We start from the raw sequence: 24442 nt of genomic DNA, 5'->3' as shown, positions 1-24442 counted from the left end.
AGGGGGCGCTCCGCCGCCACGCGGCACCGCCTCTCGGGCGGCACACCGCCTCCCGCCCGACTCCGCTTCCCGTTCCGGCCTCCCGCCGCCGCCATGTTGGCGCGCTGCGGTTGGCGCCGCCTGGCGCCGCCCGCGGCAGCGCGGTCCGAGAGGCGCCGGGCCGGGAGCGCGGCCCCGCGCTACGAAGTGGTGGTGATCGGCGGCGGCCATGCCGGGACGGAGGCGGCGGCGGCGGCCGCTCGCGGCGGGGCCCGCACGCTGCTGCTCACGCACAAGATCGGCACCATCGGTACCGCCGGGGGGCGCGGGGCCGGGAGCGGCGCGGCCGCTCGGCGCGGCGGTGCTGAGGGTGTCCCCGTGTGCTTGGCGCAGGCGAGATGTCGTGCAACCCTTCCTTCGGCGGCATCGGGAAGGGGCACCTCATGCGGGAGGTGGACGCCCTGGACGGGCTGTGCGGGCGGATCTGCGACGTCGCCGGCGTGCATTACAAAGTGCTGAACCGCAGCAAAGGCCCGGCCGTGTGGGGGCTGCGCGCGCAGATCGACCGGCGGCGGTACCGGGACGGCGTGCAGGTGGGTGCGCGGCCTGTGCGGCGCGCTCCGAAAGTAATGCCTCCTGCTTATTGCCGCGGAAACCGCAACAGATGCCCAGAGCACCGCGACACTGTTCCGTAGAGCGGGTTCTCAGCTACGAAACGCTATTTTTCAGCATAGTCACCACCGCTGGCTTTGTATTTTTGCTAGCAGTGAATAAGAGCCTGCATGCCACGCTCGTAGAGGTGACCCACTGTGGCTGAAATGGACCGCCTTCCACCTCTGTGCTCACATTCACTCTTTGGTCTCCGTAAATGCAAGCAAATGTGGATGAATGTCAGTGGGTGCCATTTTATGCGCATGGAGGAATTCAGTGACACACCTTTCCTTCATGCACGCTTCCATGTCAGGCGCCATGTTGTCAGACTGCCCCTCTGCTGCCAGCTGTCACACAGCGACAGCATGGGATGGAATATCGGGTGGAGGGTTCAGCCTCTTCTGCCATACCACCAACATCCATTTCTGACATAGTGAGCCAACATAATAAGCTAAGAAGCATTACTTTCAGAGCAGCCCTCATACGTTTGAAAAAGAGATGCAGCTGGCGGTGATGTGGCTTTATGCAGAGCAGCACGAGGTCTGCAGGAGTGTGATCTGAGGTGTGCAGCAATGGAGCAGTGCTGCACGGGGTGGTGGCAGCAGTGCGTGCTGTCAGCTCCTGCTGCTGCCCCAGGGCCACTTAGGAATGGAAGTGCTAATGTGGGGGGGTCCGACGTTACTTTTTGGGGTACATCAGCCACCAGGGGGGATATCTGTGTATTACAGTTGGGTAGAAACAGCAGGATGGGGTTAAAAGAAAGCCAGGAGCGATGACTAGTTCTAAAACGTGGGTTTTAAAACAAGAGAAGAAGTTGACGAATGTGTTGGAAATCGGTGTGGTTGGGGACTGCCCAGATGTCTCAGAACTTGCCAGATTTTTGTGGTGACTCTTTTCATGACAGAAGGAAATCCTGAGCACACCCCTGCTGACAGTCCGTGAGGCCTCTGTGGAAGACCTTCTCCTGACAGAGCCAGAAACAAACCACCCTGGGAAGTGCCAAGTCACAGGCGTTGTTCTGGGTATGTGTGGGTACCGCGGTGAGCACCCTTGGGCACTGTATTCTAAGAGTAGCTGCAGGTTAAATGTGTCTGATTCATCCGTGAGAAAGCTGGATGAGCCAACAAAGGCACTTCAGGCTGACTGCAAATTAAACTGTGTTAACTTCTGTAACACAATGGAAAACATCACTGGATTGATTGGGTGTTGGGAGGTTGCATGAGCTTAATCTTCCTCAGACTCATGATTCTGAATTCCACGCTGTGTTTGAGATCTTACTTGGCAAATAGAGGGCCCTGCAGATAGCATTTCTGGACAACAGTGTCCTGTTACAATGCAGTCTCATGCTTTGTTACCTCCTGCTGATCTTGTAAAAAGGAATTTCAAAATAAGGACCTGGTCAGGAATATTTCCTGGGAGCAGAACTTCTTTGTTTGGGTAAAACGCTTGGGGGAATAAGGAAAAAAAGGAGTAACTGTACACTCTGCTTATTATAATCATTGCTATTAACGTTGCTGCTATTGAAATGCCAAATAATAAGAGATGCATAAGCCCTGAGTAGACAGCAGCAATCTAGTTTGAAACAGAACCACCAGAGTACCAGGGCTTCAGTGGCAGTAAACTGTGTGCATCTCTGAACATGTTGTTTCAGGGGATGGCAGCACGGTGAGTGCTGGGAGTGTCATCCTGACCACTGGGACGTTTCTGAGGGGTGTGATCCTCATGGGGCTGGAGACGCATCCCGCTGGGCGCCTGGGAGACCAGCCGGCTGTGGGGCTAGCCCAGACTCTGGAGAAACTGGGATTTACTGTGGGCAGGCTGAAGACTGGGACACCACCACGCCTGGCCAAAGACACCATCAACTTCAGTGGTTTGGAAGAGCGTGTACCTGACAACCCTCCTGTGCCCTTCAGCTTCCTCAGCAAGGCCGTGTGGATCAAGGTGGGATAGTGCATGGCAGGCGCAGGGGTAGCTGGGCAGTGGGTTGGGGAGGTGGGGAGTGGTTCTGGGAGTGGCAAGCTACAGTAGCCAGTGGGTTAGTGTAAGGGGCTTCTGTGGCTGGGAATATTAGAATCATTAAGGTTGAAAAACCTCGGAGATCATCTAATCCAGCCATCAACCCGTCGCCACCGTGCCCACTAATTCATGTCCTTAAGTGCCACATCTGCCATTTCCCTGAAAGCCTCTGTGGGAATAGTGACTCCACCACCTCCCTGAACAGCCTGTTCCAGCACCTGACCACTCTTTCAGAGAATTTTTTCCTCATAACAAACCTGAACCTCCCTGGCACAACCTGAGGCTGTTACCTCTCGTCTTGTCACTGCTACCCAGGACAAGAGGCCAACTTGCACATCCCTACAACCTCTTTTCAGGCAGTTGTAGAATCATAAAATCCTTGGAGTTGTAAGGGACCTTTAAAGGTCATCTAGTCCAGCTCCCTTGCAGCGAACAGGGACACGCATACCTAAATCACATTGTTCAGGGCTCAATCCAGAGCTTATAGGAATTGCAGTAACCTTTTGTAAATGGGGAGAGAGAGGAGAGGTGGTAATATCATTTTAAGTCTTATGTATTTGTTGGAAAGGTTTTAAGGAGCTAAAGTGTAACATTACTGTTTTGAACATAAGTCAGCCAACTCTTTTCCAGAAAACAATAGTGAAGTATTCCACATTAGTGTTTTTCTTTCCAGAACTTGAATTTGCTATGTCAGTTGCAGGATGTTGGGAGGTTTCTTTAGTCTTCACCAAACTCTTCAAACTTACTTCAGAGCTTGGAATTCCTCTGGCTAATGTGATAGAGTCTGTTGCTTTAATAGGAATATCCATCCTGTGATTAGGAATGCATTTTATAGCATAGAATGCAGATCCCTGACACTCTCGAGCTCTTTTCTTTTCTTGGTCTGTTTCTGGGCATGTTGCTCAGGTTCTCTGATTACTCCTTTTCTGTACGGTGGGTAAGACAGCACAACCCAGCTCTATAGGAACTGAGAGTGAGCTGTCATGAAATAGCCCTTGAAGAATAATTATAGAACAGAACAGAATAATTCAGTGAGAACGCAGGATATTGCGATCAGATTAATTTACAGTGAGTTTTGGCCTCTTTCAGCCAGAAGACCAGCTGTTGTGCTACCTGACTCACACTAACCTGAAAGCTCAGCAGATTGTCCTTGATAACCTCCACCTGAACGACCACGTGAGGGAGACAACGAAGGGCCCCCGGTAAGGATGTGGCCCCATCTGAGGCTCTTAAAGGCGTGAGTCTCTGAAGCTGTGCATCTCCCTTGCTTTGCTTCTGGAAGACTACCTTTAATCCACCTGAGATTATGCTTATGGCTATTTCCTGTTGCAGATACTGCCCCTCTTTTGAGTCAAAGGTGCTGCGCTTCCCGAACCGTGAACATCAGGTCTGGCTGGAGCCTGAAGGCTTGGAGTCCGATGTCATTTACCCCCAAGGCCTGTCAATGACGCTGCCACCTGAGCTCCAGGAGCAGGTGATCAGATCTATCCGGGGCTTGGAGAAAGCCAGGATCTTACAGCCAGGTGAGGGGGGGAATTAATTTTAAATCTGTATTTCATGTTGGTTATCAGTTAACAGAAAAAAAAAAAAAAACATTTTCTTTGGAACCTAGCAAACCAAAGTAAATATGAAAGAAAATTATTTCTTGAATGCAGGAATTTCTCCTTGGTTGTTTCTAGATTGTAAATAGAAGTCTATAACCTAAGTCATCCCGTCCCACTGATTGCCTTTGCTGATAAGTAAGGACCTTCCATATCCCTACCTTAAGATCTGTCTTCTACTTTGTCGTAGGCTATGGAGTGCAGTATGACTTTTTAGACCCCCGTCAGCTGACTGCTTCTCTCGAGTCTCGTCTCGTTCAACGGCTCTTCTTTGCAGGCCAGATTAATGGCACTACGGGCTATGAGGAAGCTGCAGCTCAGGTGAGCAAATCTGATGGCTCTGTGCTCAGGAAGGGATGTTACCTTGGTGTTTGTCCTTGAAGTAGACCTGTTTTGTGCTAATGAGATGTTCTTAATTCTGTTGCTCATCCTGATTGCAGGCTTGCACAGATATCAGCAGTTGTAGTTATCGATGTTGCAGTAACAAAAGCAATTGTCAGCTCTGACAAATACTTCAGTACAGAGGCTGTGCGATGGATACAATTGCAGATATGTTGGAACATGTTTCTTGTCTCTAGGCGTGCCAGCAGGGGCTGAATTCTTCAGACCATGGTAGTATTGCAAAGAAGAAACTGGACTGTTGCATTCCCAAGGTGCAGCTGTACTCATGGGGCCTTAGAATCATAGAATATCCCAAGTTGGAAGGGACCCATAAGGATCATTGAGTCCAGCTCTTGGCTCCACGCAGGACCACCCAAAAATCAGTCCATATGACCGAGAGCATTGTCCAGATGCTTCTTGAACTCTAGCAAGCTCAGTGCAGATGTGCAGATATTTCAGCCTTAAAGGGACCAACGATGGTTTTTGCTTTCCTTTCTCTCTGCCCAGGGCGTGATTGCTGGGATCAATGCTTGCCTACGGGTCCAAGGCAAGCCCCCTTTCATTGTCAGTCGCACTGAAGGGTACGTGGGTGTTCTGATAGATGACCTTACTACTCTGGGTACCACTGAGCCGTACCGGATGTTCACCAGCCGCGTGGAGTTCCGCATGTCCCTCCGGCCTGACAATGCCGATGCCAGGCTGACCCACAGAGGTATGTCCTTGTAGTGGCTCTTGCCATTTGCAGCCCTGCCTGGTTGCAGACCTCAGTCTCAGGTGCTGCTGTCTGTCTGTGCAGGCTTTGAGGAAGCTGGGTGTGTGTCACAGCAGCGATACGAGCAAGCTGTTCAAATGAGGGCTGCTTTAGAAGATGGAATTGCAACACTAAAATCCCTTCAGTTCAGTATATCCAAATGGTCCCACTTGGTACCAGAAGTTCCCATCAGTAGCAATCGAAGATCACCTCTCAGGTAAAGGATACAGCCAAAGCTTTCTTGTTTGACTGTGCTTGCTCATCTGGCTGGCGGCTTTGCATGTGTACATCTTTACTGAAGTGGTCAGTACTCCAAGATTCCAACTTTTATCACCTTCGTGAGACTCATACCTGATCTTTGCTTGTAGAAGAAGCAGTACATTGGGATTTTTACTTCACCACATCTGCTAGCACTGATTTAGCCTCCTAAAGATAGTACTCTGACCCAGTCAGTGCTTGCTGTCTGTATTGAGCATGTCACCAAATGGTAACCATTCTGCAGTGGGTTGCTGCTTTGCTGGAAGCTTGATAAAGCCCCCTCTTCAAAAGCTGAACTGCTCTTACACGTGTTGAGAGGAAATAGCAGGGAGGTGAGCTTGGCTCTGTAGTTGTTGTGGTCTACACTGTACTGTCCTCACCTTTAAAAGTTTGAGCTGGGAATAGCTGTAATGCTGTCTGATGTGAGTAACTGTCCTTCCTATGCTGTAAAAACTTACTCATGTTCTCCACAGTGCCTTTGACATCCTTCGATATCCAGAGGCCAACATGGAGATTCTGGCAAGGGCTATCCCAGAGCCCCTGAGAAAGCTTGCTGAATGGAGGGAACTGTCAGAGAGATTGAAAATAGAAGGTAGAGTATAAGAGTTACGATCTGCTAAGGTTTGTTCGGTAAGGGGAGAGCCAGCCCATTCATTCCTGTATGTTTCATTTCGTTTTGTTCATCTGTGAAGGGAAGCACTGTTACCAGAGTGTGCATGTATTGCCATAGGCCACAGTTATGTTTGAGCACCTGAGTTTCCCTTTGTGGAGTGAGATCAATTATTTGTCTTTGCTCCTGGGTTTTTCTTCTTTGCTGCTCTATCAGACAGACCATTCTTTCCTGGAATAAGAGCAAAAGGCATCTGTGTATTTTAATTCCTGCACCAAATCAAAGAGTGTGATTTCTTCTGAAATACTATGAGTTAGGCTCCTTAATCTCTGAGGCTGGAAGCTTCCTCGGATGTTTTCATCGTCTTGGTGGAGCTGTCCATTCTGCTTCCAGGAGTTTCTACAAGTGGCTTTTTTCATGTGAACCTATCTGTCTGTCTCGTTTCCCTGACCCTCCACCACAGCTGCTTACGAGTGGTGCGTAGTCAATCAACAGCAGGAAATAGAAGAAGTGCGTCGAGATGAAGCCCTCCGACTTCCAGAGGACATTGACTACTTTGCTATTGATGCATCCCTGTCAGCAGAGGTGCGGGAGAAACTGAACTCCAGCCGTCCCCAGACGGTAAGATCCTGGGCCACGGTGAGGTTGAATAGCAGCATAATCCCTCCTGTGTATTCCCAAGGGGCATGAAGGGGTGAGGAGGCGCAAGGAAAGGAATACCCATAGGTTTTGATATCAGTTTTCACTAGCTTCAGAGTCTGGGTTTGTTTTAGGCTAACTCATTCCTGTTTCTGTATGCAGATCGGTGCAGTCAGCCGCATCCCTGGAGTTACACCGGCTGCCATCATTAACCTGCTGAGATTCGTGAAAGCAGAGAAGCTAAAAGCTTTTCCTCAGACTGGCAAGCATTCGTCAGGGAAAATGTACTTGAAGAAAGCAACTTCCCAAACACCGATTTCATCAGAGATTTCTGAAGAGGAGCTTGGCAGTACTTTTGTTAAAACACCTTTGTGAGGTGTTTGTAGAGGGGCGTACATCTCGTGCTGGAGTACGTGGCAAGACCAGCTGTGCTCACCTGAACCTCTCTGTGGGTAAAAATGTTGGATGGAGCCATGAAAACACAGGAAATCGCATGTTCAGAAGATGCAGATGGTCATAATGTGTTGTAAAGCATCTTGGAAAGGACTGAGTTTTGCTCTTTTGAAATAAGAAACATTACCATGCTGAACCCACTTCAGCACAAGAGGATTTGAGCTGGAGAGCGCTCTGTTGACTTTAGCACTGGTGTTTATTGCTGTGCAATGGCTACTGTTTAATGGTTTAGTGTGCTGTTAGCCAAGTGGAAACTGGGCTATAAAAACATGAACCACATGAATAGTAAAACTGATGTAGGAGGCGATTGAATGTAAGCAGTGTATCATGGTGTTTTTTTTTTCTTGTTTTCTTCTAAAGTTAAATAAAGCTTGACTTGAAACTTGCCGAATACCTTGGTTGTCACTTAACAAAACTAGAAATCGTCTCTGAGCTTGCATTTACTTGCAGCAGAGCTCCAGCAATTCATAGGGCCACAGGTCACAACAGGTAAGGTACAGAGGTACTGCAGGGTTTGCTGCAGCACTGGTGAAGGCAGCTGGAGTGACACTGCCTGCTTAGGCCAGGCAAGGCAAGGGCTGTTACAGACCTGTGCTGGAGATGGGGCTCTGGGCAGTATTGTGGCTGATGAATGGCTGTGCTGCAGCCTGGGGAATTATAGAATCACAGAATGGCATGGGTTGAAAAGGACCACAATGATCATCTAGTTTCAACCCCTCTGCCACAGGCAGGGTCGCCAACCACCAGACCAGGCTGCCCAGAGCCACATCCAGCCTGGAAAGCAGGGCTGTGACTTCTCATTAGACAGTTGCTGCAACTGACAGTAATAGGATGTGCCTATGAACGAGATAAACTTCAGGCAGTTGGTTTGTCACGTGCCATCGAGAAACAATCCAAGCTGAATCCTTATCTGATTCAGCAGCGGTCTCTGGCTTGTCATTTTTGGTTAAAATAATGTGACAGTGCACTGTTACTCAAACACTTCATTTCATTCTCACTTCTCAGAACTCAGAACTGACTGAGCAAACAGGCTTGGGAACAAGTTCTGTGGGAGTTAAATAAAGCTATCGTTTTGAAATTACGTTCTGGACTGTTCTCTATTTGCTCTGCATGAGTGGTTCCTTTTCTGCCCAGAGAGAGGAGTCGGAATAAATCTGTTTTGTTGACAGAGATGCTGTCATGCAGCAGGAGTATGGCAGAGCTTGCAGGTTTGTTTGGGGAATCATCACGCATCAAATGTGTCTCCCTATCACCAGCTACTGGCCTGCACAGAGCAGCTTTAGGCAGATGGTCAGTAGGTCAGTGTTCATGTGAGGCTGACTCAGAAAAGCAGTGTAACTGCCCCTTCATATCTGTGGCCTATTTTCAGCTTTGTTTTCTTAATTAGTTAGCCATGTAAGCCTTGATTTTAGTGTAGGGAAGGCAGTTATGCTTTCTGTGGATAACTCAGGCTCAAGATTTGGTGCTGAAATTCTGAACGTGTGAATCCAAAGAAACCTGACTCATTGCCATGCTTCTCTGTTGAAGCCAGCTGAGCTGCTGGGCCAGAATGTTGCGTGCTTTGTTCAGTGCGTCGTGTCTGTAATTTTCTCATTTTTGCTGCACCCATGTCTGAAAATGCAGCTGTTTTTTACAGGTAAGGAAGTAAATCCTATTGGTGTTTTCATGCTCTCACACACACCAGTGTTAATCAGAGGGTGATCCCACTAAACCAAAAGGAAAACCAGGAGGGGGGCCCGATCTCTTTAGCAGTTTAATAGTGCACAGCTGTGCTCTCAGAGGGAAAGTTACCTCTGAAGGAAAACTGAAGTTGGAAGTGCATTGTTTTCCAGATCTTTTATAACAATTGCTCTCTATTTCAGCATGAAGATGATCTTTGGCTACTGGTGAAGGGTTTCTCCGTTCACTGGAGGTTAACGATGTCCATATTTGCTGCAGCGTCAAGCCTGGCATGTACACAGGTTTGAAGACTGGCTGTTCCTCAGGTATGAGCTGTTTCATCTGCAAGGCTTTATAACTTGTGGAACTGTTCTTGTTCGGGAAGACTTTTAACATTACGTGAAATCATCGCTGTAATTAAGCAGTTCCATTTGTTGTCTAAAGAAAACCATGTGCAGAAAGGCTAAATATCCTGTTGTAAATAGCAAGGACAGATCAGATGTAGACATCATGCCATCCTCACTCCAACTGACTGATAGGGATTTCTTACAAGACACAAGGTTTGGTTTTTATGCGAAGACAAAGTGAGCTTGGAACCTCACGTGTCCTGTGGTCTTGGTGAGCTTGGCAGGGTGGGAAGGGCGGCACCAGAGGAGCTTGTCCTTGCCACTGAAGTCTGGACTGTGCTGTGATGAATTGCATTTTGTGTTCCTGTAACCCATCCGGTAGGCAGGGAGGGCAGGATGCATGATGTTGGCCTCACTCATTCACACATACCAAAGGTCTTTGTTCTCTCTTTTAGTGTGATGCTTTTTTTTCCCCTCTCCTGCAGGACACAAGCCCAGTGATCACCAATGGTTGCTAAGCCAGATGATTTCCTCCTACCTGTACCATCTTACCTTGTACCATATTTGTTTGCTATCACAGAATAGCACAGGTTGGAAGGGACCTCTGGAGATCATCAAGTTCTAACCTGTGCTAAAGCAGGTTCCCTACAGTGGGTCGCACAGAAAGGAGCCTAGACAGGTCTTGAATATCTGCAGAGAAGGAGACTAGCTTTCACTTATACAGTACTTGAACGTTCCCCACCCAATTGCTTCATCTTTTCTTTATTTTTGCCTGGAAGATAAGAGAAAAATAGGAAGCTGGGTTATGCCAGGAGACAGTCCAAGTTGTTGCCACTTAATCTTAAATGTTCACACAGCTGCTGCAGTCATTGCAAGGATGCAATGGTGACTGTACTAAATAGCTCTTCTGAGTGCCCTGCTTTGTTGGCCCTCTCAAACGCAGGTTTGTCTCCCATCTGAGCATCCCCTTGCCCTTGGGCAAGTAATGATCTTCACCTGAATTCATTTTAGATGCTCAGGAGTTTACCAGCTCTGATATCTCCACCTCCCGGCTGTGCTCTGCTGCTCAACGATGTGCATCTCCAGACCAGCAGCTTAGCGATGGTAGCAGGAATCAGCTGTCTGCTAGGAGCTACTCTCTCCTCTGGGTAGGTGCTGTCTGTGATTTCTCCTGAACTCTGTGCTGTGCAGAGGCCTTCCAAATGCTTGCAGAGCAGTTATTGTCGTGACTTTACAGGGCTGGTGAGAAACAGAACGTGTCTTTCCTCTCTTGGGCTGAAAGTTAGTGGTGACTGACATCAGGGCTGTGGGAGACTGCACTGAAATTGCTATCACAAAATGGGCTGGGAAAAAAAAAAAAAAAGATTCTTCATCTTTTGTTGCTTTTACCACAGGGTGGTGCTTTAGGAAAAAAACAAAACCAACCCTGATGTTTTCATCTTTGTTGTCTTTTAAACTACAGTATAGGCTTAACCCTGCAAGTCTGAGGAAGGAGACAGATGACAGATGGGGCTTCCCATCACAGGCTTTCTGCCTCCCTCGTCGCCATCATTTAATGACCAAATGTGCAGCCCAGGCCTTGCCTCTGTACTGAGGGACCCAGTGGTGGTAAATATTGTAGCTTGAAAGCCAGAAGCTGCAACTCTTTCACCTCTTGGCACGCTGAAGCCTCTGTATGTTGGCAAGGAGTGCTGTCTCCCTGGGTGCTCGGTTGTGAGCCACAGACTCAGGCACATCAGCTTCCCCAGCCGTGTCCCTGTGGAGCACACCCTATTGGAGCACAGTACAACGTCGGCTGATGTTGCAACAGAGGTGGGAGGCAGATGTGTGAGGGGTGAAGGCTTTCATTGCTGGCATCTTCCACACCTCCCGGCACAAGCCCCAGGAGGCGTGTTTCCAGGCACCGCTGGGGTCTGGATGATACGCATAATTATTCCTGTTCCGAGCTTAATGTGGGTGACTAAGGAGCAGGCATGGAGCCAGACAGGAAACGAGCTCCCTCTGTGGCTTACAGACCAGCCAGCACTGCGGGGAGCTGACAACAGGCTTGTGACAAGTCACCTCGGTTGCGCATTTCACGTGGCTTAACTTGAGAACTGCCACGTATGGCCAGTGTTACAGGTGTATGGGATTTCTGGAGCCCATACGAGTAGCGAGGCAGCTGGCACTGCTGAGCTGGCCACTTCCAGCTGGTTCCGTCCTTGTCCCACAGCACACAGTGAGACTTTGGTCCCTGTCTACAGCTCCCAGGACACAGGTGGGCGGCGGGCGTGAGCTGGGAGCAGCTGACCCAGAGGGACCCCATTGTGCTGTGCACGTGGCTCAGCCCCCTTGGCTTTATTGTTTGTGCAGGAATTCATAGGATTCCTGCCCAGAAGTGAGTCGTAGGAATTACCCAAGCAAAGAAGTGGCTGTGATAGGGCAGAGGAGCTTGGCTCTTCTTCAGGTTTGCTGTTTATTTTCCCTTTACATCCCCCTTCTTCCCCAAAGAGCTAGTGCTGCTGTCCAGAAATGCACTCTGCTGGCAGGCTACATAATGCTGGTTATTATTACTAGAAATAAAAGCCAAGTAACAGCAAACCTATAATTATGCTTAAATTAATCTATTTCCCCCCCCTCTGGATAAAGCCATTTAAGGGCCTGTTTGTTTTATACAGACGCAATTTTAGCACCAACAAGCCTACATTTCTTTCTCCAAGATACCCATGTCCTGTTAGCAAAGCCACACTTCAGCTTATAAAACTACATATTTACTGAAGCCATTTGTTTTTTCTCTGTTTACTAAGAAGCTAGCTTAGACTCCAGCTTCAAAACAGTAACTGCAGATTTTTAAGCCCTAAATGATCCTTTCAATAGCTAATAATAATAATAATAAAAGAGAAAGCTGTCATAACCTTTTTTTTTAATATATATGGCTACAGTGACCACAAAATGGTGGAGTTCAAAATCCTCAGGGTGTCAGAGAGGGTGCATAGCAAGCTTGCTACTCTGGGCTTCAGGAGAGCAGACTTGGAACTCTTCAGGGAACTGCTTGGCAGAGTGACATGGGAGAAAGCCCTGGAGGGAAGAGAGGCCCAAGAAAGCTGGTCAATATTCAAGAACCATCTTCTCCTAGCCCAGAAGCATTGCATCCTGAGAAAAAGGAAGGCAGGCAAGAACGCCAGGAGGCCTCTGTGGATCAACAAGGAGCTCTTAGACTTACTTAAAGTCTATAGGGAGTGGAAGCAGGAACAGGTTGCCTGGGAGGACTGCAACGTTGTCAGAGCAGGCAGGGAAAAAGCTAAAACCCAGACAGAATTAAATCTAGCCAGGGACAGCGAGGGGACCAAGAAGAAATTCTACAGGTATATCAGTGATAAATAGAATGTCTGGGAGGATGTGGACCCTCTCCGGTCGGAAACTGGAGATCTGGTCACAGGAGATATGGAGAAATCTGAGGTGTTCAGTGACTTCCTTGCCTCAGTCTTCACTGACAAGGGCTCTAGCCACAAAGTCCAAGTTGCAGAAAGCAATGGTAAGAACTTGGAAAAGGTAGATCTGCCTGCTGTAAGTGAAGATCAGGCTCGAGACCATCTGAAGGTGCACAAGTCCATGGCACCTGACGAGATCTTTCCCTGGGATCTGAGGGAACTGGTGAATGAAGTTGCCAAGCCGCTACCTGAAAGGACGTGGCAGTCTGGTGAAGTTCCCACTGATTGGAAAAGGGGAACCACAACCTCCATTTTCAAGAAGGGAAAAAAAGAAGATCCAAGGAACCACAGGACAATTAGTCTCACCTCTGTGCCTGACAAGATCATGGAACAGATCCTCCTGTAGGCTCTACTAAGGCAGATGGAAAATAAAGATGAGGTAATCGATGGTAACCAACATGGCTTCACCAAGGACAAGTCACTCCTGACAAACGTGGTGGCCTCTTATGATGGAGTTACAGCATCAGTGATAAAGAAAGAGCAACTCATATCATCTACCTGGACTTGTGCAAAGCATTTGACACTGTCCCACATGGCATCCTGTTGTCAAATTGGAGAGAAATGGATTTGATGGATGGACTACTCTCTGGATAAGGAATTGGTTGGATGGTTGCACTCAGAGAGTTGTGATCAACAGCTCAGTGTCCAAGTGGAAACCAGTGATGAGTGGCATTCTGCAGGGATCGATGTTATTTAACATCTTTGTAGGCAACATGGACAGTGGGATCGAGTGCACCTTCAGCAAGTTTGCAGATGGCACCAAGCTGAGTGGTGCAGATGACACAGTAGAGGGAAGGGATTCTATCCAGGGGGACCTGGACAGGCTTGAGAGATGGACCAATGCCAACCTCATGAAAGTTCAACAAGCCAAGTGCAAGGTCCTGCATATGGGTCAGGGCAATCCCAAGCACAGATACAGTTTGTGCAGAGAATGGCTTGAGAGCAGTCCTGAGAAGGATTTGGGAGTGTCGATTGATGAAAGATTCAACATGAGCTGGCAGTGTGCACTTGCAGCCCAGAAGGCCAACCGTATCCTGGGTTGCATCAAGAGAAATGTGACCAGCAGGTCAAGAGAGGGGATTCTGCCCCTCTACTCTGCTCTCATGAGACCCCACCTGGAGTACTGCGTCCAGTTCTGGGGACCCCAACACAAAAAAGGACATGGAGTAGTTGGAGCAGGTCCAGAGGAGGGCCACGAAGATGATCACAGCTTTAAGGTTCTTTCTAACCCAAGCCATCCAATGATTTGAAGAAATTTCAGTCAGGACTGCAATAGAAGCTCTCCTGGAGGGGAAGGATGAATGGCCTTTCCGTCATGGTGTGGCCTTGTGGTAGGCTGTGTCACTGGGTAGCCAACAGCTGCACAGCAGGGCCCTGCGTGTGGGAAGATGGGCTCCCTTCTGGCTCTTCCAGTTTGTACTGAATAACTTCTTAGATTTCACAGGCCAAAAAGGAAAAGTTGATTGTAACTGCTGCAGGCAGGGCAGGCAGGCAGGCAGGCTCCTGACTGAAGGGTGAGCTGGCTCCAGTTATTTCCAGTGACCGCAGCAGATAAAAGCAGCACCTTAATCAGCCAGCCTGGGTGTGCTCTGGGCCTCACTGAGTGGCTGCTCTTGCAGAAGGACTTTCAGTTTGCTCAACTGCTTTGCTCAGGAGAGGCAGGAGCCTTTCTGAAGTAACTCCATCAACACAGGGAGGGTAAATCTGTTCCTACAGCATGTTCCTTGAAAGCACACGTTTGGCCCTGCAAGTTTATTGAGAGGAGGGGAAAAAAAAAAGAAAAAAAAAAAAGGAAGAGGGCAGGTTTTAAACAAATAAACTGCACAAATTCAGAACTGCTAAACATGGAGGTGCTTTACTGGGAATGACCAAGAAGGCTGATGGCATCCTGGTTTGTACTGTGAGTACTGGTGAGTACTGTGTTCTGTACTGTTCGAGTGAACTGTGTTCAGTTTTGCGCCCCTCACTGCAAGACTCCACTGAGGCCCTGGGGCATGTCCAGAGAAAGACAACGAAGCTGTGAGGTGTCTGGAGCACAAGTCTCGTGGGGAGCATCTGAGAGAACTGGGATTATTTAATCTGGAGAAGAGGAGGCTCAGGGGAGAGCTTATAGCTCTCCACAACTACCTAAAGGAAGGTTGTGGCGAGGTGGGGGTCGGCTGCTTTTCCCTGGTAACAGCAATAGGATAAGAGGGAATGGCCTCAAGTTTCACCAGGGGAAGTTCGGGTTGGATATTATGAAAAATTGCTTCTCCAGAAGAGTGGTCAGGTGCAGGAATGGGCTGCCCAGGGAGGTGGTTGAGTCACCATCCCTTGGGGTGTCCAAGAAATGTGTAGATGTAGTACTTAGAGACATGGAGTGGTGGGCATGGTGGTGGTGGGTTGACAGTTGGACAAGATGATCTTGGAGGTCTCTTCCAACCTTAATGATTGTATGAGTGGGATTTAAGTGATGTTAACACAGAAGTTGCAGTCACCGAGTGATGTTCCACAGGGCAGTTGCTCTCCCATCCACTCCTAGAGCTCTCCTGGGTGTCACCCGGCAGCTTTTGAGGAAAATACATGTTCAGCTGTCACCTCACCAGTGCGGAGAAGCTAGCAGATTTAAATTATGTTGTGTAAACATTTGAAGCATAAAGGATTAAAGAATTACTAATACATAGGCAGGGAAAGTAAACTCATTTGGGGGGGAAAAAAGGGATATTACAATGTAACTGATTTATGACACACAAATCATCCGAGCGTACTCAACAGTATTCAGAAAAGCCTAAGAGCACCAGAGCTGCTGTCTTTATGGGAACTGATAGGTTTTTCCATCCATCAGGTTTTCCTTTGGCTCTGCACCCTTGATGCTCTCTTATTCCTGAAGCAAACATTCAGCTTCCCCCATTGTAAAGCATTAGGAGCATTACAGGAGAAATGATAATGCAACCCAAGGTCACCATTACTTCTGTTTATTCTTCCATGCGGTTTTTGATTTGGCTATTGTTTAAGGTTTGCAATTTCAGAGGGCTAAATTCCTGAACAGAAAGAATTGCTTCGTGCGGTCAAACTACATGAAGGACTTTAAACTAAAGGTATGGAATCTCATACACTCGGAGATGATGAGACTGATAGGACTTTGCACTGAGGAGAGAGGAAATGAATCTGGTGAAAGGAGCTTGGGACATAGCAGCCACCTTGAGAAGGAGCTCAGACAGAGAAGCACTGACCTTGGAGGGCTGGCGAAAAAGAAACTGACTGATCTGGAGAGGATTCTCTATGTTAGATCCAGGAGCAAAAAGATAAACAGATGTGTGAAAAGCCAGTGAGTGAGACTTTGCAAAGGATGTTAGAGAACCAGTATGAAGCTCTGCAGCCACCCTCATAAAGGTAAAGAAGGGGATGGAGTAGTGTTTTTGAAGGAAGCATGTAGCTCATCACAAAATTCAGCCTAGGTCACCCAATGCTTTTTTGACTTAGTCTTCGTCAATCCTTCTCCTGGACCTTTCCTCTCAAGGCCGGCAGCAGTGCAAGTGCACAAACATGACCTCAGCCTGCGTTGATGCAGAGGGTTTGAAAAAAAGAAAGAAGAAAGGCTCAGCCTCCATCTTTCACAGCAGGTAAGGCTCCTACACGCAGTTACTCTGGGGATCAGTGAAAATGACTTTCAAGAGTTTGTAGTTGGTTGTTGCAGAACCCAGAACACAGTGCCCAGGTGCCACTGGGGAGGCAGGGGCTGGCCAGCCCCACTAATGGCCTCCTGCCACCTCCCCAGCCCCAGATAGGCACCACACAGTTAACCAACATAAATGAATATCGGATGATTTGTGTTTGTCCTTTAGACCAAATTCATGCTGTCCTTAAAAGGACGCTGAAGCAGACAGTGTTGATGGGGAAAAGGGTATTGCCCTGCAGTGGTTTTTTACAACGTATTTTTTTTCTCTCTTTGCTAAATCTAAAAATATGCATCTTAGAGAAATAATCAGAAATGTGAGAAATAATCAGAAATGTGACTAAAATGAAGGCTGTCATGTCCCCGCTCACCCAAGGGAAGGCCAAGCAGGAAGTCACCTGGCCACGGCAGGAAGTCACCTGGCTACAGCTGGGATGGTTGCGCTGCTTCATTTCTCAGCACAGACTGGGCTTTGCTGTATCCAGGTCTCTCCACGCCTTGCCACAGACATTTCTGCAGTATTTCTCTGTACCCAGAACCCTCCAGAATCCCAAAGCATCCATCACCAACTAGGAAGGGAATTAGTTTCAGTCTTTCAGCACCGTTGCCATCATCAGCCATAAAACTCAGCAATAAAATTAATATTCCAGTCGGTTTTCTTCATCCTGCAAGCTACCTCAACACTGCTGCAGCAACAGCCCTCACGTTATAGGACAGCAGGAAAGGAGTTAGGGACAGCTGTAAGAGTCACTTGGAGAAAAAAAGCAGTCAGAATACAAATACAGTTCTCAGCTGTTAACATTTATTAGAAGTTTGACTGAAGTAGCTTTGATTTCCAAGTACTGTTTACAAAAGTCCAACCATTTCCCCATGTAGTCAAAGATTAATAAAGGAACCAAGATGGCATGTCATTAATTAGTGCATAGAAAGGAGAACTACTCTACAATAGAGAAAAAAAAAAGAGTTGGTGTGAAATTGAGGTTTAATACTTGCAAGCTGCTGATAGCATCATAGGCAGAGCATTCGTGAGTTTAACTATGTAATGTTGTTAGCCCCAGTGCTGCCGGTCCCTCTAGGCTTAACGTTTTCTCTTCTACAGTCAGAACCACCCCTTGAACTACAAGTGTTTGGATTCCAAAGCTTCCGGGGGGTTTCCTGGCCAGCTTTTGAGCCCGACTGGATGTGCAATTTGAATATGAAATCATCTCCCAGCAGCCTTTGCAGCTGCCACGTTCAGCAGTTTTCATTATAGAAGAAATAGCTGAAGAGCTTCAATAAGCTACAATGTTTGCTGCCCTCCCTTCAGCTTTTGCTGCTTTAGATTGCGTGCAGATACTTCATGTGCCCCAATGCCCCCAGGCTTCAGTTTGAACCAGTTGCTTACTGCAAGTTATTTTCCGAACTGCAACACAGCAAGGACACCCAGCTTAAGACAATGCTGTCCAAAGAACACAGAGGAACTGCAAACAGAATGGCTTGATATTGCACATCCTGACCCTGCTGGCCAAACCAAACATCCTACTATCCTTTAAGACTCTTGGGCGAGGTAGCAGGAATGCGTAAGAAACCTCATACATTGCTGCACTGTAGATACAGTGTGCTAAAGCACGTTTCATCCCAATTAGAACTTCCTGCTTTGCTGAACCTATTTGACTGAAGAAGAGCCTATTTAAGTGCTCTTAATATAGAATGTAGGCTTGGAAGAGCCTATTTAAGTGAAAAAAAGCATGCAAAGATTTGGCAAGATTTTTCAGCTTTATTATGGCAACAGTAGATATCTTCAGTTGTTAAATACTTGAGGATACTAACGAACCTTCAGAAGAAGAATCTAAGTACTGCCATCACAATCCTTTGCTACATTCCAGCACGTGCTACTGAGATGTATGTGCTGCAGCCATTGCTTCGAACTGCAGTCAGTACACCTACACACTCAAATACGGTGTCAATTCTCCAAGACGTTTAAGAAATAGAACATGAGCCAAAAGGGGCAAGGAGCAAAAAGCATAAGAAGTAGTAATAGCAGCTTAGGATCATCCAAGCAGTACAGATGCAGACAGCGCAGGCACACAGCTAAAGAAGGGAAGGAAAACAAACAGCAAAATATAGCAGTAACTCAAACTATGCTTTTTTAGAAGAGGTGTTACAGACAACAGAACAAACATATGGTGCCATGGAAGAGCAACCCTTCAAAGATACAGTGTTATTTTCAAGCTTACTTGGGGATGCTGTGGGGGAAGCATGTTAAGGGTTAGTAACACAGCTGCATCATTTATGCAAGTCAGCTCTATTATCCATTAACTGCTTGCCTACATTTAGCAATTCAGATCAAGCCTGCCATTTTATTTCAGAACCATCACCTAACATAGCTGGTATTTCATACATCCCACAATGTTCAACTCTTTACCTAGCAACTAATGGTAATTTTCTGTTGACTCATTATGCAATTCCACTACATGTGACGACCCAACCGTTAAGACATGAAGCGTTAGTCTCACCCTGCCCCTTGGTACTGACCTAACCCCTGTGCATTTGTCATATTGCCCTGGGAAATGCATCAGTATGTTCTTCAGCCCTTGTAGAAACTCCTGTCACCCCCAAATTCAAAGCCATGAAGCAGGATAAGTGAACAGCATCCTGTTGGAAGACAGTAAAATACCTGCCAGCTCTCAGCCTTGTTTTTGAAGTAAAAACCAAGCGAGATTCTTTAACAGTCGGTGCTTCAGAGATTGCCTGACATCACAACGCATTTTTTTTCCTCCTCATTTAGTTATGGAATGTTTTGCAATGTATTATAAATCACTCAAGACTAAAAAAAGATGTTTTAACCTTGAAAAACCTCCCCCTGATCTGAGGAAAAACCTACTTCTAACTGCAGTCAGAAAGGTGCATGCGTAAGACTAACACAAACCCAGCACGAGTTCATTCCTTATGCTTCTCGGCCTTTTTGTTCACACAACTTCCTGCTGACAGTGAGTTTTCTTGGTTTACTCTGTGCACCACAGAACGCACCAATACAGTGTGCCTGGATTTGTGTTACTCAACCTACAAACCATCTTGTAACAAAAAGAAAGCACCGCAGAAGGGGAATTTTTAAGGCTTACATACAGCTGAACATTAATCCTCAGCTGATTTTTACTCTTCAGAAACAAAAATGAGATTCTTTACAACCTCAGAACACGCTCAATAAATGCTCTTTTCTTATCCCACAAGGCCCATATGTAGTTGTTTTTTCTTTCCTGAAAGGTTAATATTAACCCAAAGAACACAGAGACATAGCATTGAACTTTGTTTTAATGGTCTCAAATTCTGTGACAGATTTTTGGTCAAGTTTCCATTTTAAAAAATTAATCGATTTTAAAGACTAATAACTTAAACTGCCACGAAACAAATGGTCCACAAACATTCCTTTCCTTCTGAAGCTTTTACGATGCATTGTAATCATTAACCAGTCTTTTACTATTAAACTTAAATGGCCAATTGAGACAAACAGTTCTGAGACCGTTCTTCCACCACTGATTACGACTGAGGTGGCAGCTGATGTACAGAATTTTCATTTAGCCTTCTGGGCCTTCTGAGCAGACTTTGTGACCTTGCCGGCTCCACCAGCCTTCTTGTCGACGGCCTTGATGACACCAACAGCAACCGTCTGTCTCATGTCACGCACAGCGAAACGACCTGAAAACAAAAACGCGTTTCATGACTTTCTTCTCAGAGCCCACAGCATCGCCTGCATGGCAACAGCATCTAACAGTGGCTAAGTGAGCAACTTCTGCCTGTGACTGGGATTAACATTCAGCTACTTCAGCAACGGCACTACCGTTATCCCAGTGGTTTTGGTTTCGTTTTGAAATCACAACCGAATTTAGAGCTTTTAGCTACTGTTATCGTATGTAGAAGACTACATCCCAGTAAGAGGTTATCAAAGAGTACCTTCTCCAGAGCTCAACATTAAGCACATTTTAGGAGATGCCTTACCCAGAGGAGGATAATCAGAGAAGCTCTCAACACACATGGGTTTGCCAGGGATCATATCAACAATGGCAGCGTCTCCAGATTTCAGGAACTTCGGGCCATCCTCCAGCTTCTTGCCGGAACGACGATCAATCTTCTCCTTGAGCTCAGCAAACTTGCAGGCAATGTGAGCAGTGTGGCAATCCAGCACAGGGGCATAACCAGCACTGATTTGGCCAGGGTGGTTCAGGATAATAACCTAAAAAAGCAAGCAAATGCGTTACACCAGGGCAATTCTGAAAAGCTCTCCACAGACTGGTATGACTTAGGAAGCCACAGCTTTCATGTATTTGCTTAAGGCAAACCCTATCTCAGAGCACAAGTCTGTATCACCTTACAGCTTAGCCCATGATAACTAAGAGCAAGGTTCTGTATTTCACAATCTAGATCTACATTTCTAATGTCTTCCAACAGTTGCAAAACTCACCTGCGCAGTAAAGCCAGCAGCTTCCATTGGAGGATCATTCTTGCTGTCACCAGCAACGTTACCACGGCGGACATCTTTCACAGACACGTTCTTGACGTTGAAGCCAACGTTATCACCAGGCAGAGCTTCGCTAAGGGCTTCATGGTGCATCTCAACAGACTTTACTTCAGTTGTAACGTTGACGGGGGCAAATGTGACCACCATGCCTGGCTTCAGGACACCAGTTTCCACACGGCCAACTGGTACAGTACCAATGCCTACAGAAGAGAAGTGAATTCAGAAATCCAATTAAGTACATTATACCCTTACAGAGAAGAGAATAACATTTCAGGCAGGAGTTTTATATTCCTCGCTCAAGTTCCCAGGCAAACACTAGCATTTCTGTCCCATACTTGAGCACTGTAGCGAACACATACCACCAATTTTGTAGACATCTTGAAGAGGCAGACGCAGAGGTTTGTCAGTTGGACGAGTTGGAGGCAGGATGCAGTCCAAGGCTTCCAGGAGGGTGGTTCCACTGGCATTGCCATCTTTCCGGGTAACCTTCCATCCCTTGAACCAGGGCATCTGTAACAGAAACAGCCCAAGCATCAGTCATCTGCCTATTTTAACAGGAGGCGGCTATGAAACAACTGGTCTAACTCCTTAGCATCATGGTATATTAAACACCACAGAGTAAGAATTTGTAAAGTACTAAAATCTCACACTGACCTCAACATTTCAAAATACTATTGAAAAAAACAACATGCATTTAACTATTGTTTAACTTATCTTAACAATCCTGCTAGCTTAATTTCCTAATACAAGAAAAAAAAAAGGTGAAACCTACGTTAGAGCTAGGCTCCAGCATGTTGTCCCCGTTCCAACCAGAGATTGGCACAAAAGCTACAGTGTCTGGGTTGTAGCCAATTTTCTTGATGTAAGTGCTGACTTCCTTGACGATCTCTTCGTATCTCTTCTGGCTGTAAGGTGGCTCAGTGGAATCCATCTTGTTAACACCAACGATCAGCTGTTTCACACCCAGGGTGTAGGCCAGAAGAGCGTGCTCACGGGTCTGCCCGTTCTTAGAAATACCGGCCTCGAACTCACCAACACCAGCAGCAACAATCAGGACAGCACAATCAGCCTTTGAAAAGATAGAAAAAAGCCCTTGTTATAAAGCCTACACACACACAAACTAAAGCACACAGACAACTTCCCTGCTGTAGGCCAGCCAAGGAGCAGTCAGTCTCCCTGAACTCCCCACATCCTTCATTTGATTTCTTTACCTGAGAAGTTCCAGTAATCATGTTCTTAATGAAGTCTCTGTGCCCAGGAGCATCGATGATGGTGACGTAGTACTTGCTTGTTTCAAATTTCCACAGGGAAATATCGATAGTGATACCACGCTCACGCTCAGCCTTGAGCTTGTCCAAGACCCAGGCATATTTGAAGGAACCTTTGCCCATCTATGGGTTTAAAACAGAAAAAAAAAAAAAAAAACAATATATTTAAATATATATTTTCATTTCCCTCACAAAGACCATCAAATATACACTGAAGAGCAAAAGCTATAAATAGGGAGTGACTTACACTGAAAGTTGCTGTTGCTTGTAAAACTCTGGCCTAGATTCACTTGGCACTACACCCGAGAAATGCCAACTGCTCTGTTATTTAACCTGTTGACACTTCAGCCCTCTTGACAGCTTGTTAATTGTGCTAACACATCTTTACGATGGATCTCCTAAGGCTTAGTCCTACTATCAAGTGTCCACTACAAATTTTAGCCCTCTTACTAATGTCATCCCTGCTCCAGACAGTGTTTTAACAGCCACGCAGCCCAGCATTCACTGCATTTCCTTCTATCATGTGCTTATTAGGTGCTATTTTGTTACTAAGATAAAACAAAGGAAAATTGGAATACTTTCCACAGGTTCACAAAATGGTACCTTTGTCTCTTTCACATCAAGACAAGCCTGATCATTACATTTGCAACTAAACAGCACAACAACATGAGGTAATGGCCTGAAGTTGTGCCAGGGGAAGTTCAGATCGGATATTAGGAATACTTTCTACTCCATGAGAGTGGTGATGCATTGAAACAGGCCGCTCAAAGAGACGGTAGAGTCACTATCCCTAGAAGCGTCCAAGAAACCTGCTGACGTGGCACTGAGGGGCATGGTTAGCGGGCATTGTGGGGATGGGCTGATGATCCAACTAGATGACCTTCCAGGTCTTTTCCAACGATTGTGTGACTCTAAATGCAGGCTGAGACAGAAGCTGGGAACTCCCGTTCTGACTAAGCATACAGATGTAGCTTCATGCTCTTTCCTTTATTCTACACTCCAATGACTTCACCTTAACGTGACAGATTCAATGCTTTAGTACAATTACCAAGACAATCTCGACCTAACAGCCTCCTTACTGCAATAAAATTTTCCGGTTTCCTTCCTTTTGCCCCCAGTTCCCCCCGGGATCCCACCACATGGCCGCCTCGCACACCTCGGCCGCCTCCTTCTCGAACTTCTCGATGGTCCTCTTGTCGATGCCACCACATTTGTAGATGAGGTGCCCGGTGGTGGTGGACTTGCCGGAATCGACGTGGCCGATGACGACGATGTTGATGTGGGTCTTCTCCTTTCCCATTTCGGATGGTCTTTAGCTTCTTTCTTCCGGCCAAAGAGAAACGACACCTGAAAGTTCCAGAACGAATCCCGGTTACTGCGGCCGCCCCCGTCCCGCAGCAGCGCCGCCCGCCGGGCGCCGGCCGAGGGGGCAGAGGGCCCGTGCAGCCCCGGCCCCGCCCCGCCGGGGGGGGGGAGGAGGGGGGAGGGGAGCGGAGGGGCGGGCGGTGGCCCGGGGTCCCCTACAGCGCGCCTCCGCCGTCGCCCCCTCCCCGCAGGGCGGCCGGGCCCGGCAAGGGCTGGGGTGGGGGCGCGGGGCGGCGGCGCGGCCACGGGCGGCGCGGAGGGCGGGGCCGCCCCTCTCCTTTGTGTGTGACTCACCCCGCCCGGGCCGCCGTCCTCCATTTTGTGAGCTGGCGGCGGCAGGAAGAGCGGGCGGCCATTTTTTTTCTCGTGCTCCGGCCTCGCCTCCCCTCCCCCACCGCGGCACCGACGGCGCGGCCCCGGGGTCCCCGGCCGCCACCCGCCCGAGGCCGAGCACCGTACGCCGCGCCCCAGCGCCGGGCGGCTCCGCGCGAAGCCAAGGCGGCGGTGGGGCGCCGCGTGCTCATCGCCGCGCTGCCCCGCGTGGGTCCTCAGACGGGACACGTCGGCTTTACCCCGGCGCTCGCCCCGCTCTCTCCCACCCGTCCCTCATCTCGCTTCCCCCTCCCCACTCCGCCGTTCCCACGCGCCTCTCCGCGGCCGCGCCCCGGCCCCGCGCTCACGGTGCAACGAGGCTCCCCCCGAGCATCCCCGCACCCCCCACCCCCGGGCCCGGCCTGCCCCGCCGCACGCGCCTCACCCGCACGGCGTCGGCAAACCCGGAGCGGAAAAGAACGACGGCGTGAGCGCCGCCCCTTATATACTCTGCGACGGGGCGGGGCCTCGG

The 24442-nt window shown here is 48.0% G+C and overlaps 2 protein-coding genes across 8 annotated transcripts; one reads left to right on the top strand and one right to left on the bottom strand.

Annotated features, from left to right (window-relative positions):
- Nucleotides 1-87: 87 nt before the first annotated feature.
- MTO1 (mitochondrial tRNA translation optimization 1) lies at nt 88-19961 on the top strand. Of its 7 annotated transcripts, XR_005858097.2 has the most exons (14): nt 88-289; nt 373-572; nt 1535-1652; nt 2282-2571; nt 3736-3848; nt 3979-4169; nt 4438-4568; nt 5136-5340; nt 5425-5596; nt 6111-6229; nt 9202-9324; nt 10357-14725; nt 15640-16187; nt 16278-19961. XR_005858097.2 is itself a non-coding variant. In XM_015284749.4 (12 exons), exons 1-12 carry the CDS (start codon nt 94-96, stop codon nt 7259-7261), a joined length of 2106 nt encoding a protein of 701 aa, XP_015140235.3. In that variant the 5' UTR covers nt 88-93; the 3' UTR covers nt 7262-7730. The 7 variants fall into 7 exon arrangements, 3 of the variants coding, with proteins under 3 accessions (XP_015140235.3, XP_040553269.1, NP_001073232.2); XR_005858096.2 differs by having other exon boundaries at nt 15810-19961; XR_005858095.2 differs by having other exon boundaries at nt 15640-19961.
- On the bottom strand, nt 19744-24388 carry EEF1A1 (eukaryotic translation elongation factor 1 alpha 1). Its single transcript, NM_001321516.2, has 8 exons — nt 24356-24388; nt 23390-23580; nt 22177-22356; nt 21738-22034; nt 21325-21475; nt 20909-21165; nt 20446-20680; nt 19744-20145 (listed from the first exon to the last, which is right to left on the bottom strand). The coding sequence occupies exons 2-8, from the start codon at nt 23531-23533 to the stop codon at nt 20021-20023; spliced, it is 1389 nt and encodes a 462-aa protein (NP_001308445.1). The 5' UTR covers nt 23534-23580; nt 24356-24388; the 3' UTR covers nt 19744-20020.
- Between the last annotated feature and the right edge of the window lie 54 nt (nt 24389-24442).

Source organism: Gallus gallus, chromosome 3 (genome assembly GCF_016699485.2).
Source record: "Gallus gallus isolate bGalGal1 chromosome 3, bGalGal1.mat.broiler.GRCg7b, whole genome shotgun sequence".
NCBI lineage: Eukaryota > Metazoa > Chordata > Aves > Galliformes > Phasianidae > Gallus > Gallus gallus.
This window is presented reverse-complemented; position numbering and strand designations above follow the sequence as displayed.

Coding starts and splice junctions, on each gene's coding strand:
- MTO1 (XM_015284749.4), top strand. CDS start 94: ATGTTGGCGCGCTGCGGTTGGCGCCGCCTGGCGCCGCCCGCGGCAGCG. Junction 4,170..4,437: donor AGCCAGGATCTTACAGCCAG/GTGAGGGGGGGA, acceptor ACTTTGTCGTAG/GCTATGGAGTGCAGTATGAC. Junction 6,869..7,048: donor ACTCCAGCCGTCCCCAGACG/GTAAGATCCTGG, acceptor TTCTGTATGCAG/ATCGGTGCAGTCAGCCGCAT.
- EEF1A1 (NM_001321516.2), bottom strand. CDS start 23,533: ATGGGAAAGGAGAAGACCCACATCAACATCGTCGTCATCGGCCACGTC. Junction 22,035..22,176: donor TGATTACTGGAACTTCTCAG/GTAAAGAAATCA, acceptor ATCTTTTCAAAG/GCTGATTGTGCTGTCCTGAT. Junction 20,681..20,908: donor CTGCTGGCTTTACTGCGCAG/GTGAGTTTTGCA, acceptor TTGCTTTTTTAG/GTTATTATCCTGAACCACCC.